At 52.4% G+C, this 17,561-nt stretch overlaps 1 protein-coding gene across 16 annotated transcripts in view; it reads right to left on the minus strand.

The window, feature by feature from the left end:
• Positions 1–2,168: 2,168 nt before the first annotated feature.
• Positions 2,169–17,561, minus strand: part of SLC37A1 (solute carrier family 37 member 1) — a 61,903-nt gene continuing 46,510 nt past the window's right edge. For 5 of the 16 annotated variants that reach the window (XM_074389209.1, XM_074389207.1, XM_074389206.1 and 2 more), the window contains 7 exons: positions 17,230–17,303; positions 15,932–16,010; positions 12,519–12,638; positions 11,921–12,124; positions 10,083–10,143; positions 9,724–9,821; positions 4,073–4,610 (listed from right to left, as the gene is read on the minus strand). In XM_074389209.1, coding sequence (XP_074245310.1) covers positions 4,468–4,610; positions 9,724–9,821; positions 10,083–10,143; positions 11,921–12,124; positions 12,519–12,638; positions 15,932–16,010; positions 17,230–17,303 — 779 coding nt within the window. In that variant the 3' untranslated portion in view covers positions 4,073–4,467. The other 11 variants (XM_074389212.1, XM_074389211.1, XM_074389214.1 and 8 more) reach the window with 11 other exon arrangements.

Below are 17,561 nucleotides of genomic sequence, written 5' to 3' on the forward strand. Positions count from 1 at the left end.
AATCTCGGCTCACTGCAATCTCCACCTCCCAGGTTCAAGTGATTCTTCCGCCTCGGCCTCCTGAGCCTCCGTGGACTTTCTCAGCTGCCTGGGATGTGGCCTGCTGTGCCCCTGTGTCCCGCTTGCTGCCCAGGGTACAATGCTTCAGGGTAGCCTGTGACTGGCTCAGCAGTGATGGACTCTCCTAGGAGGGTCAGGCCCTGGCGTCCTGCCTGAGGTGCCAGAAACACACTGCCTGTGTTCAGCAGCTGGACTTAAATTCCAGCTCCCTGGGGTGTGGTGGGGAACAGGCTGCCCTTGGCCACCACTATGGGTGGCCCACGCCCCACCCCATCCCCATGCCTGGAGCTCACAGGCCTTCTTGGGAAGGGGCCAGCAACAAGAGTTGGCTTCAGAATGAGCAACCGGCTCAGGACTTTGTCCTTTGGTCTGTTCTCAGGGGCAGGGCCTGTTGGAATGCATGGGACAGGGAAGCCCATGTGGTGGCAGTCACCCCAAACTCAGTGAGGGGCACCACTGGGTCCCAAATGAACCGTCGCTCCTCCCGACTCAGGCCCTGGGCTCTCTCAGCCAGGCTTCCCTCCATCCCAACGAGTTGTCATTCTGCGGGGCCACAGGATGGGCCTCATGGGCACATGGCCAGTGCAGTCATGTGGCGCCTGTGCCCCAAAGGGTTTCGTGGGTTGAGTGCTCCACCGCCGCTGTGTGGAGATTCTGAGAGGTGCTCTCTTTGCATCTGTGGTTTGCAAGGGAATTCCAGGGGACAATGGAGCCAGCACGGGGGGACTGGAACCTTCGCTTTTACGTGATTCCGACTCCACCACCTGCCTGGGAGGGGCCTGGGCTGTGCTTCCACCCTTGTCCCCTCCCTACCCTGGGCAGTGACCTGCCTACCGCCCATGGTGTCTCTGGTGGGCCTGGCACCTGCCCTGCCTGGGCAGGTGGTGCTACAGCCTCTTCCACCGCCCCCCAGGGACCTGGGGTGTCCTGTGCTGAGGCTGTGGGTCAGTACGAGGCCTTGGGAAGGGAGGTGGCCTGGCGTGTCGGAGTCCCGTGGGGGCAGCCCGGGTGCCTTGCGGGCACAGCCTGCAAAGAATGCAGTGCCCTCACGCCTGCTTCTCACCCGGCCTCACTGTGCTCTGCTCAGTGGAGACTGGAGCAAGCATTTGCAAAGTCCTGCGGCCGTTTAGCAGAGTGGTTTTATGACTGTTGAATGGAATAATTTAAAAATCAGGGCTCATTTTTTTTTTCAGGTGATAGTTTATCAAGCAATTTAGGTTTCTTGGGTTTTACAAGCTGGCGATGGGAAGGCTGGCTCTGGTCCCTCCTGGTCTGACTGAGACACACAGTACAGAAGCCACCAGACACCTGTGCGCCGGGCAGCTCTGGGACCCTGAGGTGCATTCATTGTAGTTTTTCCTACCCACAGACAGGCTGGAGAGCTGGAGTCCCACCTTTCGCTGGTCCTGTTACAGCTTGCGTTTCCATCATCTGGCATTTTTTTGCCAACATGAATCGAGGGTCTAGTGACGTCCATCAGGTGCGCACATGCCTGACAAACGTGGCAGAGCCACGTTTCCATGACGGCAAGTGTGTGTGTCTCAGAGCTGGCTGTTTGCAGATGGAAATCTCCACTATGCTCAAATCAGGGTGTATTTTCATATTGAAATCATACACTTTTTTCCTTAAAAGTCATGATGAAATCTTCCACTCAGGAATCAAGGTAAATTTCTGCTAAATTGCTTTAAAAAATAGCTGTGTGTATACTCTTCATTTTCAAAAAGGATCGACTCTCCATTTCAAAAGGCATTCTCAGGGTTTAGCTTGGAGGGTTTGGAAGTGGGAACTGCTCTTCCTCCGTCTGCTGTGGGAGACGTAACCCTTAGTTCACTGAGTTAGGGGAAAATAGCTCTTGCCACCTCAAGGCTGCTGTGCTCAATGCTGCCTGGTGGCTATGGGGTGAGGAGGGCCCGCTCTGGCCCACCAGCTCTGGGCCTCTGACTAGATGACACCCCAGAGGCGACAGCTCTGGAGAGGCAGGGGGCAGTGAATGCAAAGCATTTTGTTGATGGACAAAGCCCTCTGTGCATTCTGCAATGACACTGTACCATCTGTACTGTCCCTCCCTTGTTCACCCCACGGATGCCAGCGCTGCACACCTGGTGCCAGTCTTTAGGGATGGTAGTCAGCAGGGGCTCAAGGCAGCTGGGGCCACCAGCGGGAGAGGGCTGGCCTGGTGCTTGGAGCCAGGTCAGGGAGAGGGGAAGGGGGAGGCTCCTGGGAGTGTGGGAAGCCCTTGGTGGAGGAGTGGGAAGGGCCGGTGCAAGCTGAGTGCACTGCGTGTGTGAGAAATACACTCCATCCACTTGGTGTTTTGGGGAATTTCTTTTTAAGCAGAAGATTTTTACACGTACAAATAACTTCACATTAAAAAGAGAGTGAGCCGATCTGCAATCTGGTGGGGCAGCTGGCACGCAGATGCCCCCACAGCCAGGCCTGCCGCTCCTGTGGGCTTCTCTGCAGAGCTCTGGCAGGAGGCGCCTCAGAACCGCGGGACGCCCGGGTGCTGTGTCTGACCTTGGCACTGCTGCTGGGAGGGGTCCCCACGTGAACTTCGGCAGACGCCATCGTGGAGAAAACGCGCGCCACGCACATCGGGATGGTAAGTGTTCCCAAGAAGGAAGCATGAAAGCCTGGACCCCACCGTGCAGTTATCCCTGCCACTGTGTGTCACATCTCCTAGTCAATGACACATCTCGGGATATTCTTTAAACGGCGTGATTGATAAAGTATCCAGATGGCTGTTTACCAGGGCCTCGGCTTGGCCTTCTATGCAAACCAGGGCCTGAGAGGGAGGCCCCTTTTCTGCTGGAAATGGTCTGTTCCCAGCTGCGAGATTCTGAATGTGTCCAAACCCGAGAAAACCCAAAACACACAACACTATTGGGAAGTTTCCTTTTTTAGTGTAATGGAAATGTGAGCAGAAATAACCAACATGCTCTGAGTGTTTTTTTTTTTTTAATTTTTTATTTCAAAGGGCAGATAAGTATTTTGCTAGACACAACTGAAAAAAAAAAAAGCCAGAGAACAATTGGAGGTTGTCTTAATAAATAACACAATGCCATTTATGTTTCTTAAACATCATATAGCACAAGACACATTTTAAATAAATAACCCACTCTGCTGCTCCGTATTTGAAACAGCCCCAGGTGTGTGTGCGTTGTGGAGCGAATCCAGTTCTGGGCTTGGACCAGCCAATCCCAGTGCCGGTGGGGAGGCCACTGCCCATGCCTCTGCCTTGCCCCCGTGCCCCCAGCTGAAGCAGTGCGGTGGCCCCGGAGGGCAGCGGGAATGCCAGGGACTGGGATGATGGTGACTTCGGGGTGCTCTGTGGCTGGCACACCTGGTGCCTCCAGCCGGAGGGATTTCCTGCCTCCTCGCCCTTGGCTTCTTGAAAGTTAGTTTTGAGGCCAGTACGGAACACTGGGAGTGCTGGAAAAGCCTCTGGGGTGACGTGGTGGGCCTGAGCTCCGTCTTGGCTTCCGACCAAGGTTGCTACCCTTCCTGCCGTCGTGTGGCACCAGCTCTCTGAGCTCTGCTCGTCGGCGCTGTCTGGTGGGCTCCGGTGTCCTGTTTTTCCACCCAGCACATGCAGGTTCTCTGAAGCCACGGCCCGTATGGCACTCACTCGCTCTGATGTTCTGTGGCTGCCGCTACCTGTGCACCCCACACCCGTCTGGCCTTGCTGTCACGTGCGCATTTGGGCAGCCACATGGGCACACGCCTTCGAGGCCAGGGCTGGCCGTGTCTTCGCTTCTCCGGCTCGGCTCAGGCAGCAGTTCCTGCAGACTTTTCTCACTGCTGTTCAGCTCTGCGTCTCATTGAAAATAGCACCAGGAGTTCTCAGGTTGGCTTCTGTGTCTCTTCCAGGTGCGTGTGCAAAAGGTAAGGGGAAATCACTGTTTCTGTGCGGGGCCCTTTATCTGAACTGTCCTTGAAAGGCAGTTGTGAAGGGTAGGCCCAGACCCCCTCCACGGGACCAGGGGGGTCACTGTTCCTTAAATCTGAAAGAAAGGACGAAAGAACAGCTGCTCTAACAGCTGGCAGTGGCTCAGCAGGAGATGCTAAACTCCACACGGCACACGCAAACCCCATGGGGAGCCAGTTGCCCTCCGGTCCAGCGGGGACTCCCCTCCTTCATGGTGATGGATGCTGGATAAACTCTTGTACCATTCCCAAAGCCTCCCGGGGCCAGGAAGGAGCAAGGAGGGAGGGAGGAGGGGCGAGCAGGAAGGCGAGGAAAGCTCGGGGGTGCCGCTCACTCAGAGTGCCAAAGACGCAGCTCCCTCACGTTTCTACTCAGGCTTTGAGATTACCAACCCACAGAAGTACTGATTAGAGAGAAACAAACGAGGGTGAAGGTGGCGTGCCATGGACAGGGAAGCCATGAGCTTCCTTTTCTTTCTTTTAGGAAAAGCCAGTTGTGGAAGGGAGACAGGACAGCAGGCACCTTGGAGCCGAGGGCAGGGCCCGAGCGGGACTTACGGAACTTGGCCCCCCGTCGCCGACCCTGGGCAGCTCAGCTCCTTGTGAATGAGGCGGATCAGGAACTGCACCGGAACAAAGGCGAGAGCACCTGTCACTGGCGCTGAAGCAGCACAGAGCAGCCCGCATGTGGTCGCCGTGAGGACCCGGCTGCGAGGCCCGGGCAGGGGGCTCTCTCCCAGCAGCACCTTCCCTGGGGACGCCTCCCTGCAAGAGCAGGGGGTGAGCATGCCCAGCCCGAGGCCTTGGTGCCTGTGGGCAGGGCTGTCTGGCGAGGACCCACGAAGAACTAGTACGTGCCCTGAAAACAAGGCTTTCAGGAAAGACACAGCCTGAACTACTTCTGGGTTCAAGGCATGTTTAGAATAAAATGAGTCCAATCACAAAATGACCACAGTGGGAAAAAGAAAATAAACACAAGAGGCCCATCATGCTGGTGGCTGGGGGTGGACTGCGAGCTTCTCAGGTGACTCTAAAGCCAGGCGAGCATCTCCTCCGACGCCAGCCCTGGGATCTGAAGAGGCTGCCACAGGACAGCTGCATGCCACTGGGAGCTCCTTGGAGGCCAGGCCTGGCGGGGCCCAGGGCTTTCCACCAACGTCACACCTCAGCCCCGGCATTCCCCTGACCCAGAGCTTTAGCTCCACGCCCTTCACATGTTAGAGGGCTCAACGCCAGCTTGCAAATCCAGACAAGCGATTGTGCTACCCCCGATTTCACTAGTGCATTTGCATTTTCCAGTGTGGTTCCAGTCTTGCCCCAAGTGTGGCATCAGCCCACAAGAGGGCTCTCAGAGGGCAGCAGATGCTGTCAGACCCAGAGTGGATCACTGGCCCAGGGGCTGAGCCGGGGCAGGGAGGGGGTACTGGAGGAGGGTCTCCAGGGGCTACTTAAAAACCACACACACAGCTCCACCCACAAGCCTCTGGCCAGAGCACTTAGAAGGCAGAAACTCTTGTATTTTCTTAGGTGCTTCTGGTTCAAGTAAGAGCTTAGGAGTCCCTTGTATGAGGTGAGTTCAAGCTGGAGAGAACAGCGGCCCATCCTACAGGTAAGATGCATCCAGCCGCTTGTGTGAATGGTGTTTGCGACAATTCGGTGGTAAAGGTTGTGGGAACACAGCTAGGTGCTAATAATAGTGCTGGTGGTGACACTAAGATTTTTGTTAAATAAATCCATCTGTGTGAATCTGAACCTCTAGCTCCAGCTACTGGCACAGGATTGCTGTGTTTCAGCCGGTACCTTACCCACATCTACATCCTACCAAGTATGATGTGTAAGAAGTGCTAGCCTGAAGAGGCCTACGATTACGAAAAGCCGATCATTAAGAGAAAAAGATGGAAGAATTCAGTAGCAAGTGTTATTTGTGGTGTGGGATGAACTGTCAGTGTAACAGTTCTGAAGAACAGAGATCTGGTTTCAAAACATGCCCAAGTGCTTGGCCCACGCGTGCAAGAATGACCAACAACGAGGGGCCCTGCCAACTCCAGGAGCCCAGGCGACACGCACTGCAGACCTGAGGCCTTCGACCGTGTGCCGGGGCGGTCCCGCAGGCCCACAGCCGGCCGTCGGTGTGCGTGACGAGGCAGGAAGCATGGTGCCCTCCAGCCCCCAGGATACCTGCTCAGATCACGGAGGTTCTCAGCCCCAGACTTGGGAGGAGGCACTTGTCTATTTTGCAGAAATGATACCAAAAATCATGTTGATCAGGGAAGAGAAAAAGGTATGTCTAGTTCCTAGGTTTGAAAAGCCCAGCGCGAGCTCATGGGCCGGCTGCGCATCCCGGTGCTGTTCCTTCTCCCCTGCTGCAAGCCTCGCTGCTCCCAGTGCTTCGGCTTTAGGTCTCTTTCTTCCAGTGCAGCGAATCCAGCTTCCTCTGGTTATTATTTACCTGTCGTGTACTTTCCCATTCCTTTACTTTCGTCTTTTCAGAATTCTTCCAGTGTATCAGCTGTGTTTCTTGTAAATAGCCAGTGCCTGTATTTTTAAAAGCAACCTGACGATCTCTGCTCCTGATGAGTTTAGTCCATTTACAGTTACCGTGTTGCTGGCATGCTGGAATGATTTTCATCCGTGTCGCTATGTATGTCTCTATTTACCCTGTTTTTCTGTGCTTTGCCTGACCCTAGGTTCTCTTGGATGAAGTCTTTATTTCCCTCTATTGCCTTGAAGGTTACACATTCTATTGCTATTGACTTGATATAAGACCTGCAGTGGGCTGGAACTCTGATTGTCCCACTTGTACCTTACATTTTAGTTATCCAGTATTTCAGTGCTTTTTTATATTGCCCAAATTAGTCATGATTGCTGTTGTTTTAAACTCAGAGTCAGAAAGCTTTTTCTGTAAGGGTCTAGATAGTAAATATTTCAGGCTTTGCAGCCATATGGTCTCTGTTGCACATTCTTTTGTTGATTTTTTAAAGAAATCTTTAAAAATATAAACCATTCCCAGTTGGAGAATAATACAAAAATAGGCCACAGTTGGCTGGCCGCTATTTTATATGGTCAATACTCATTTAGATTCGCCCTTAGGAATAGCACTATTTGTTTGTTTGCATTTCTCCTTGCATCTCAGACTTCCCTCCTGGATCTATCTTCCTTTTTTGTTTCTTGTTGCTCTTGTTGCCCAGGCTGGAGTGCAAGGGTACGATCTCGGCTCACTGCAACTTCCTCTGCCTCCTGGGTTCAAGCTATTCTCCTGCCTCAGCCTCCTGAGCAGCTGAGATTACAGGCACTTGCCACCACGCCCACCCAATTGTTCGTATTTTTAGTAGAGATGAGGTTTCATCATGTTGGTCAGGCTGATCTTGAACTCCTGACCTCAGGTGATCCACCCACCTTGGCTTCCAAAGTGCTGGGATTACAGGCATGAGCCACCATGCCTGGCCCCTTCCATGTTTAAATACATTGTTTAGCAATTTTTGCTGGGAGCCCCTTTGGTTGAAAACATTTTCACTTCACCCTTATTCTTTGTCTAGGTACAGATAAATTTATCTGGTGACACAATCCTAAGCTGTTTGATTCCTGAATCTAAGAATGTTTGTTTTTCATGTATATGGAAAATTCTCAGCTATTTTCTCTTAAAATATTGCTTCAAATCTAGTCTATTATCTTTCTCTGAAATTCCTTTCAGATAACATTAGGCCACCTCATTTGGCCCTCCATTTTATATTTAATTTCTTTTTAACATTTTCCATCTCTCTTTTTGTGCTGAATTCTGGATAATTTCTTCATATCTATATTTCACTTCAGTAATCTTCTCTTCAGCTGTATCTAATTTGCTTTTCTAACCCATCCATTGAGTTTTTTCCAGGCTAAAGATCACAGTTTTCATTTCTATAACTTCTGTTTGGTTTTTCAAGCCTATTCTGTCTTTTTGAGTGTCCTGTTCTTTTTTTCATGAGGTCAGTTCCTTTTTTTAATGTCCATTGCATATATTTATTTTTAGTTTATATAAATAATTTATCTGCAGTTTTGGGGAGTCCAATGCCACCATTTTTATGTCTGCTACTGCCATTCAAAGTGGATTGCTTCCTTATGTTTCATAATTTTGGACTGTGAGCTCATCTTTAGTAGGCTGGTAGCTACAGAATTCCTGTGCTGCAGGGTTGAGATTTGTCCCTGCTTCTGCATAAAAACCACGTATATCACTGCCTACACACCAACTTTGTTCATTTTAAATATATTTATATAAGCTCAAAGATTAAGGCTGACTGTGGGCAGGTCTATGGTTAAAAATTTTCAGGGGAGATTTTTTTCTCCCTGATCTGGCTAAGATGGGGAGATTCCCACTGTCTCCCTGTGCCGGTGTGCAGATGTCATCTAGTGCACTCTTTCACTGCAAGCATGGCCCTTCCAAGGTCCTGGCTCTAGGAGGAAGTCTCCAGTTCCAACTCCTCATCTTGTGCCAGCCTAACACCTTGTCTCTTACCCAGTGTGGGCACAACCACCCCAATCCCTTGATTCCTGAGACTGGCATCACTCCTGGACAGCTCTATCATGAGCTTGTATATTTATGTTGCCTTTACAATTTGGGCTCTTGGGGAATTCCTTTACTTTCTTATGAGTTTGTGCCTCAAAACAATTTTCAGTGTATATTACTGGGTATTTCTGAGGAAGATATTTCAGATTCTCTGAACAGTAGTAATGATGGGAATTTTACTGCTACCTACTAGAACTACATCTGGAGGCTTCAACAGAAACCTCTGGCATTAACAAAAAGCCCACAAATAATCTAAAGAACAGCCATTTAAACCTAGTAAATTCACAGGCTGAGAGTTGGTATTTGATTTTGTATGTGGTAGGGAAACTGGGTTTTAGAATTTCCTGGAATTAAAATATAAGACTTCCATTTAATTGAGTGAGTTGATACTTCTACAATTCCCAACTCATTTTTATTGGGATCGGCCTAAGCTTTTGCCTGGTGGAGCGAGGGGAGAGACACAGCTGTGGGTCTGGGGACTGCGTGCCAGATGACTTGCGAAGATTAAGTATATGTGCCCCTCACAGGTGCACATCTATGTGACTGTGACATCGTCACTGGTCTTCCCTACCCAGAAGAAAACCTCAAACTTTCTCAACACAGGAGGGGACAGGAAGCAGGAGCCCAGAGGAACGGGGGCGGAAGCCAGATGGCGGCTGGCTGTCTGCACTGGCAGTCTGTTTGCTCCTTTATTCTCTCCCATCCCTTCAGGTGGAAGCAGCTGGGCTGCTCCCCCCGTGTGGCAGCATGGCTGCAAGAGGGACACCAGGACACTGATGACCACTGGGAGGCTGGGCCCTGTGTATCATCTGCTCTACTTCTGACAACAGTCTTGTCGCTGGGTGCCATTATCACGCCCATTTTGAAGCTGTGGAAGTTGTGGAGCAGAGGCTACGTAACCTGCCTGAGTCACACATATGACAGGTGACAGACAGGGTCCAAAGTCACGGAACTCCATGCTCCTGGCCTTTGTGCCATCCGGCCCCAGGCTGCAGAGCAAGAGGCTGTCCTGCTTCTGGTTCTGACTTTCCTTAACCAGGGACAGAAGGGGTTTTAGACCAAGCATACTGAGGAAAGATGGGAAGACCCAAACCCCTGCTCATGCAGGAATGCTCGAGAGAAAGTTCCACCAGCGTTTGGCCACAACGCAGAGGTGTGCACTGAAGGTGGCTTGGATGAAAAAGATGAGGACTTACCAGTAAGGCACAGGCGTCGGCGAACATCAGCATGTAAAACACGTTGCTCCAGCCGGACGGGGAGATAAGCCCAGCCAGCAAGGGGCCCAGGGCTGCTCCTGAAACCGGGCAAATGCACACACATGGTGCTAGTTAGGGAAGTCCCAGCACATGACTAACAGCCACACAAAACGGGCTCAAGAGCTCACTCACAACAAAAGGAAAACATACAAAATGACACGACCTCGACCTGACCGATCAGGCCGGGAGTGGGTGAAAGGCCTAGCATAGGCTGAGCCTTCCAAATCTGAAAACCTGAAATCCAAAATGCTCCAGAAATCTTAACTTTCTGAGCGCTGACACTCAAAGGAAATGCTCACCGAGACATTTCAGAATTGGGATTTGAGATGCTCAACCAGTATAATGCAAATATTTCATAGTCTGAAAAAACAAATAAAAAAACAAAAACACCATAACCACTTCTGGTCCCAAGCGCTTCAAATAAGATACCCCACCTGCACTACTCAGTACTGGGAAGGCAAAGCTGGCACAGCCTTTTCCCAGAACCATCCTAAAAATGCTTGTGGACATTGCAATGTTCATTCTTTTCAGCCAACACTCCCATTATTTTCTTGAATACACTGTACAGAGATCTAAATTCAATGCACAATCTTAGATATTCTCACGCTATAAAAAAATGTAACTGGGTAAAATCTGAATAAGATCTGTAGATACTAGTACTCTTTCCATGCACACTTTCTGAGTCTGATCATTGCACTGTGGTCTGTCAGGGAGTTCCTCGTTTTTAGGAAGTATTTGGTGAATAGTTATGAGTAAAAGGGCAACATGTGTACATTTTACTCTGAGTGGTTCAGAAGAACTATGCGTGTGTGTGTGTGCATGTATGTGTGTGTAAAAATACATGAGGGGTCCACGATGAACCACGTGTACTAAAATGTCTGAATTCTTTGTATAATTTCTGCAACTTTCTCGAAGTCTGAATTTATGTCAAAATTTTAAATGACGAAAACAAAATAAAGTATCCCGCTAAAGCCTAAGGACTGCTGTTTTAAGAATGTGTTTCGTAGCAGCTGGTGTGTTTTACCAAGGGACTGAAATGAATTCTGACGCACATGTAGGATGGCTGGTCTTGGTAAAAAGCATGAAGAATTTCCACCAAGCTACGAACTGATCTTTAATTTCTGAGCGGTAAGAAAACCAGGGTCTTGGGCCGGGCGTGGTTGCTCAAGCCTGTAATCCCAGCACTTTGGGAGGCCGAGGCGGGTGGATCACAGGTCAAGAGATCGAGACCATCCTGGTCAACATGGTGAAACCCTGTCTCTACTAAAAGTACAAAAAATTAGCTGGGCATGGTGGCACGTGCCTGTAATCCAAGCTACTCAGGAGGCTGAGGCAGGAGAATTGCCTGAACCCAGGAGGCGGAGGTTGTGATGAGCTGAGATTGCGCCATTGCACTCCAGCCTGGGTAACAAGAGCGAAACTCTGTCTCAAAAAAAAAAAAAAAAAAAAAAAAAAAAAAAAAAAAAAACAAACCCCAAAAAACCCAGGGTCTTTCATGCCCTAGACACTCTCATTTTTTTCAAGTGTTCACAAAGTGCCCTTACTATTCATTATCCCAGGAGCAATTGCATGCAATGTTTTTAAAATTCTCGGAACTTTCAGGTAAACACAGTCAGCTACTCATGTGTTATCTCCACGCCTCCCAAGAAACAGGAACTGTACTGTCGCCGAATTTTAAAAATGATAAATCCTCCAACCGAAGGGCACGGAGTTTTGGAAGATGGACGTAGAAGGGCTGACAGCTAACACGGCCTCCAGTGTTCCCTGCTTCACTGAGCGTCCTCAGAGGGACACGGCACAGGGACGCCTGGAGCAGAGCCAGGCTCAGCCGAGCACATGAGACGGAGGAGGGGACGGCAAGGGAGGAGGAGGGCAGGGGGAAGGGAAGGGAGGCAGCAGGAGAAAAACGGCACGTGGGTTGGGTCTTTGATCACAACTGCTAGCTGCATTCCCTCTGCCACACCTCGGATCCCAGGTCTCTTTTCTCATCCTCACTGATCCAGAGACGACTCCTGACCCCCGTGCAGGAGAGCACAGCTTAACCTGTGGGGACACGGGGCCCAGCACAGGGCAGGCATGCATGTGTAGCAGCCAAAAGGGGATCTGGGAAAGATGCCAGCATCTACCAAGCAGCCACCTGTGGTCCTACATGACGTCAAGGGTGCCGGTAGCCGGGCCACGCTCCCCGGGGCACTGAGGAGTCCCCTCCAGGTCTTGCTGCCTCCTACAGAAAGGCTCCAAGCCCCTAGGCAGGGCCCCTTCTTCAGTGTGAAGTGAGGAAGGGACAGGCCCACGTCTGGGGAACCCTCAACGCAAAAGCAAGCACACCGGCAGGGGGAACCTGCAGGAGAAGAAGGCGTCAGGGAGAGGAGCAGTCCCAGGAGGGCGCAGCGGCCCCAGACAGCCACAGGTTAAGTGGAACCCCAGGACACCCCCATTTTTGTAGCTGAAAACCTGTTATCAATTTCACATGATTCAATCTAACATGAAATAAAACAGGATGCACTTAAAGGGCAGAGAAACGTCAGTGAACATTGAAAGCATGGCAGGAAAAGTAAAATGGGCAGTACAAAGGTGGACAACACAGTCAGGAATTCCCTGAGAAAGTCTAAGAACAGGGAGACGGGCAGAAGGGAAAGAGAGGAAAGCTGAAGGATTCATCCAGAAAAGCCTCCATCTCACTGATACGTTTTCCAGAAAGAAAAAACACATCAGAAAATGGTAGGAAAACTTACCAAAGAACCGACAGGGGCCCAATTCCCGTAAAGTGAGGAGCATGTGTTTCCAGAATGAAGGGGCTGCCAGGTGCCCAGGGGATGGGGGATGAAGAAAGGCTCCAGGGGTAAGAAGGGAACCTGGAGATTTCGAAGACGAAAAAGAGAAGGCTAGAAAGCAGAGGCTGGGGTCAGAACGTCTGTGAGGGTGTCAGCGACAGCAATGGAGGCTGGAAGACGCGGTTCTGAAGACCAGGTGTTCGCCTCAGGTGAGAGCAGAATCCGCACACCAGGCCCTCGCAAGCTTGCAGAGGCCACCTCTCCTGACTTAGGGAGCTGCCAGGAGGTGGTCCCCACAGGAGTGGTAAACAGGGGTCTCCACTGCAAGGGCTGTGATGCAGGCAAGGGAGGAGGGGACCCCCAGCACAGTGGTGACAGGTGCTGTGGGGCAAAGCCGTGCAGCGACGCTGGAGCCGTGGAGCGAGGCTGATGGCATGAAAGGGGTGGAGTGGGGTGGGGTGGCGACCACGGTGGAGGGGAAGGAAATGTACAAAAGAGGAAAAGATGGGAGGTTTACTTACCCGCGAAAAAACAGAATGTACCTATCGAAGGTGCATAATTAAAGTGTCTTTCTTGGCTGGAAAGTGAAGGGCAGGAGCGTGGCCAATGTGACCGAGGAGGAGGAGGGGGCGGAAGGGAGCCAGGTCCCCTCTGCCTTAAGAGGAGCACAGCTGATGATGTTATGATGAACCAAGAAACATGAAAATACGGAGGTGAGCAGAGAGAGGCAGCTCAAAGTGCTGCTTCTACAAAGACAGGGCTGGGCAGGGGGAAGGGACGCCACTGTACACCACCATAAGCCTGCAGGACTGGCGGGCTTCTAACATACATGATGTTTTTCTTTAATGGGTAAAAATCAACTTGAAGAAACGCAGTGCTCTATTGAACTGCTCTGCATGAAACGTACAGAAACGGCGGCCTCTGCGATGCTAAGCACGGTGAAGGCACCAAGCACACACACTGTCACAGACCACGCGGCTCCTGGGAAGACGCGGCGGTGATCTACAATCAGGCACGCTTCGCCTCCACCCGAGTCGGTGACACGAAGTGAGCATGCAGGGCAATCCCTCGGGAAGGGACTGGCTGACATGGCAGCCTTCTCACTTGAGCCTGTGCTTCACTGGGCAGCACTCAGGGAAGAAATAATGACGGAGGCGTGGTGGGGGGGGTGCGGGCAGGCCTGAGTGCCGTTTCCATGGTGACCATTGCCTGAGCAGGCAGCAGGCACGGACGGGCGGTGGAGCCTGGAGCAGTTGGGTCCCGGTCCGGCCTCTGGTGTAACGTAGCAGCCATCAGGGTGGGCACAGCAGCTCCGCATCCGGTCGGAACTTGGTGCAGTTTAACGGAAGGCCAGAGGGGGTCCCATGTGCAGGCCACTGTCCTTGTGAGTGAGCCAAAGGCATTCAGAACTGTGCGCCCCTTCCACCTGCTCGGGGCAGTGGTGGGCAGTGGCCTCTGCTTCCCTCTCATTTTGAGAAGAATATGAAGAAAAATGTGCTTTTTCACCTAGTTCATGATTTCCCTCTCATTTTTTACTCTGATCCTCTGCTTTCAAACAGCAGTCGGGACTGACAGTAGAGCGCCACGTTAGCTTTAAGAGCAGAGTTTCCCAGAGAAGTCAGAGGGAGTCACAGCCCGCGGGCCACTGCAGCACCAGGCCAAGGGAAGGAAGGCCGTGCAGCCACAACGCCAAGCAGAACTGAGCTCGGCCCCGCAGTACCCCCACTTTCTACTGAGATGCCCAAGAGAGAATATCAGAGGGGTGAGCACCACCCCCCAATACACTCACAGCCCCTCTGGACCCAGTGAAATGAAGGAACCAGCATTAAGGGCAGAGATGAGGCTGGTCTGGTCTCACTTTAGTGAACAGCAAAAGCCAAAATGTGGCTTTCTGAGCCATGGCCAGCCTGCCCGCTGCTTCTCCGAACAAGGCGGTAGGTCACATGAAGCAGGAACCCTGGCCCTGGAAATGGCAGCAGCAGCCTGGAGCTGAGGTTCCCGCCACCCAGGGCCAGGCAGGGGAGCCTGGGTCCCGCCCGGGCAGCAGGCCGTTCATTTCACTGGGATACAGCAAAGAACCAAGCAAATCCCGTCCTCCTGGGGCTTCCGTGCCAGTGGCAGGAGACAGGAGACGAAGCCGAAGAGTGCACTGAATCCCACTGCGGACACGGGAAGTGCTCCGGAGAAGAGCGGACCCCGGGAGGGGCCTGGAGGCCGGCTCAGGAGGCCGAGAACCCTGTGTTCTCAGCAGGGTGGTCCCAGGCAGTCTCGCTGAGAGGATGATATTTGAGCAAAGACTCAAGGGCACAAGGGAGTGAGGCACAAGGTCACCTGTGGGGACCTTCCCAGGCACGGGGTGTGGCCAGAGCAAAGACCCTGCAAAGGGGCCAGCCTGGCCTCCGTAGGAGCAGCAGGGAGCCATGCGGTGGGCGGGCTTTGACTTCCGTGTCACTGAGACAGCAGAAAGGTGCTGTGGTGTGTCCAGCCTGCTGGCTCTGAGGCCAAGGGCAGCCAAGGGCAACATCAGCTTCCCCCACCGACCAGCTGGAAGGCTCCAGTGCCAGGCTCTGACCGACGTGCGTTTACTGAGCCACCTTTGTCTAGCACACACTTGGCTTTACTGCTTTAAGACCCCTGGGCAGCAAGTGACACACCAGGTTGGGTGACACACCAGGTCCTCCTGATTAGCTGCGAGAGCCACACCGGGCAACCCCTCATAACCTCCCACATGTAGGAAGGACCCTTGGTGCCCTTCTGGGAGGACACCATGCGGCAGCGCCTGATCTTCCCCTGAAAGGCGTGGCCACGGTGTGTGCGCCCCGCGAAAGGGCTCAGGGAAGGCCAAGGCCGCATCAGGCTGCACGTGGGCGAGGAGCCCGGTGCTTGGCCAGTTCCCACCTGCCTGTTCCCTTAGGCAGATGGGACGGGTTGCTTACTCTGCCACCTTTTTCAATTCCAGACTATGCCACTGAATTCTCTTTAAGCCTATGATGATGCTGGTAACACTCAGAACTCTGTATGCTTTCGGACCCATTGGTTTTTCTGTAATTTTAATAAGATTCTGCCTCTCTTGAGATGAAGGCGATAAATAATCAGTGGACCTGAGTTAGCCCACGGGCTACAGTTTGCCAACCACTGCCTTGGGTGAAAACCTGGACACACACAGCTAGTCACATGCCCGTCTCTCAAGCCACCCAGGCACGCACGAGTGTCTCTGTGCACTGATGTCCCCTGCTCATCTGCTCATATTGTGAGAAGCCGGCCCACTTGATGTTATCGATGCCATTGCAACCCTGGGTACCTGTTCAAGAGCATGTGACAATGTGATTTCCCCTAAGACACCAAACCTCCCAGCGCTAAACCTCTCCACGCACCTACAGAGCCAGTTCCGTCGATGATGGCGGTCACGGTGGAGAGGGCGTGTGCGTTACCCTTCAGACTTTTATGAGTCCCCTAGAAGAGAGGAAAAGCAGATGCGGAGCTTGTCCCTGAGGCATTAGAAGTCAGCCCAAGCCTTTGTATCAGCATTTACTGAAACTGCTCTGCAGAACAACTCAACGTGCGGGGTATTTCCCGTAATTTAAACTCCACTCCAAGCTTGCCTTGGGGAGTTAAAATTTCAAGGGTTTTTAAGAGTCAAAAATCATCAGAAATGCTTGGGCCTAGTTACAAGAACTCTTAGGATTCTCTTCAAATAAAAAACATTTGCTCGGCACAGTCCTGCTCCTCCCTGAGACCCCAGAGCAGCCCACATGAGCGGCATGAAGACGCGTGACGCCCCCTGCCCTGAGCTATGCCAGCCTTCCTTCCCAGCCACGTCCACGTCTGCTGGATTCCTTGGCAGCCAGGGCCTTCCTGGGACTCCTGTCAGATGTCTCTGCAGAATCTAAAATCCAACCTGATCGGCAGCAAACTCCAGGGGAAGAAGGGAGAGGGGGAGAGCCCGAGAGCCCACGGGAGCAGCTGCCAGGAGCTCCGGTTTGGAAAAGGCTACATAGATAACTGCAAAAAGCAAACTGAAGACTCTAGGGGCAGAACGAGATCAGGGGAAACAGTGCCTGGAAGCCTAAGACTGTAAAAATGGACCAGCGTTTGAAAATGTACGTGCCTGTGTATGTGTGCAATATGCATGCTATCAAGAAATGCACGTGCAATATGAAAGTCACCCAGAACCTATTTTTTTTGAAGTCTAAAAATTAAGTGAAAGTCTCCCCTCTGCCTCTACCCCATGAAGGCTGACTACTGCTACTGGTCTGGTGTGGATCCTTCCAGAATTGTCCATGCCCAGACACAAACCTGCACCCTCATGCACACCCAGGCAGTTTCAGGACATGCCCCACACAAAGGTGGCCAAGGCGGGGCATGGCACCTGGATGAGGGGGGCCAAATCCCCCAGCGCCTCTCCCTGGCCCCTCTCTCTGTGCAGGGGCGTCTAAGACAGGGCTCCTCTCCTGTCCCCTTGGAGTGAAAAGTGCCTGAGTCAGGAGGATGGTGCCCAAGAGCCTTTGGTTGCACTGAATGGTGAGTCTGGCGCCAACCTGCGTGTGATTCTAGAAGGATGAGCAGGGGGCAGGTGCGGGAAGGCTGGAGACCATGGCCTAGGTGATCCACCTTTGTCACGAACGGCAAATGGTGGGTGCCCACAGGGCCAGCGTCTCCCAGCTCCACTCACCAGGTCGGCGGAGACGGCGGTGGTGATGAGCGCGTAGGGCCCGCTGACCAGGGCTCCGCTGAGCAGCAGCATGGCTGTGGGAGGCAGAGGGTTGAAGAATGGAAGCGAGTCCCCTGGGAGAGCCCCACATCCAAGCAGCCCAAGGTGGGCGCCAGGGGAGCACAGGGCGGGGTGCAGCAGCAGCAGCAGCTTCCTCTAAACTTGTCTCCTGAGGGTCTAAACCGAACCATGCCCTCCCTAAGACTCAGGCTCCTTGACCCTCGGGGCAGCGGCTGCCACCAGGAAAGAGTGATCACAGACTTGACGCTGGGCCTGAGCTGGCCGCTGCTTCG

This window comes from Saimiri boliviensis, chromosome 18 (assembly GCF_048565385.1).
Source record: "Saimiri boliviensis isolate mSaiBol1 chromosome 18, mSaiBol1.pri, whole genome shotgun sequence".
Lineage (NCBI taxonomy): Eukaryota > Metazoa > Chordata > Mammalia > Primates > Cebidae > Saimiri > Saimiri boliviensis.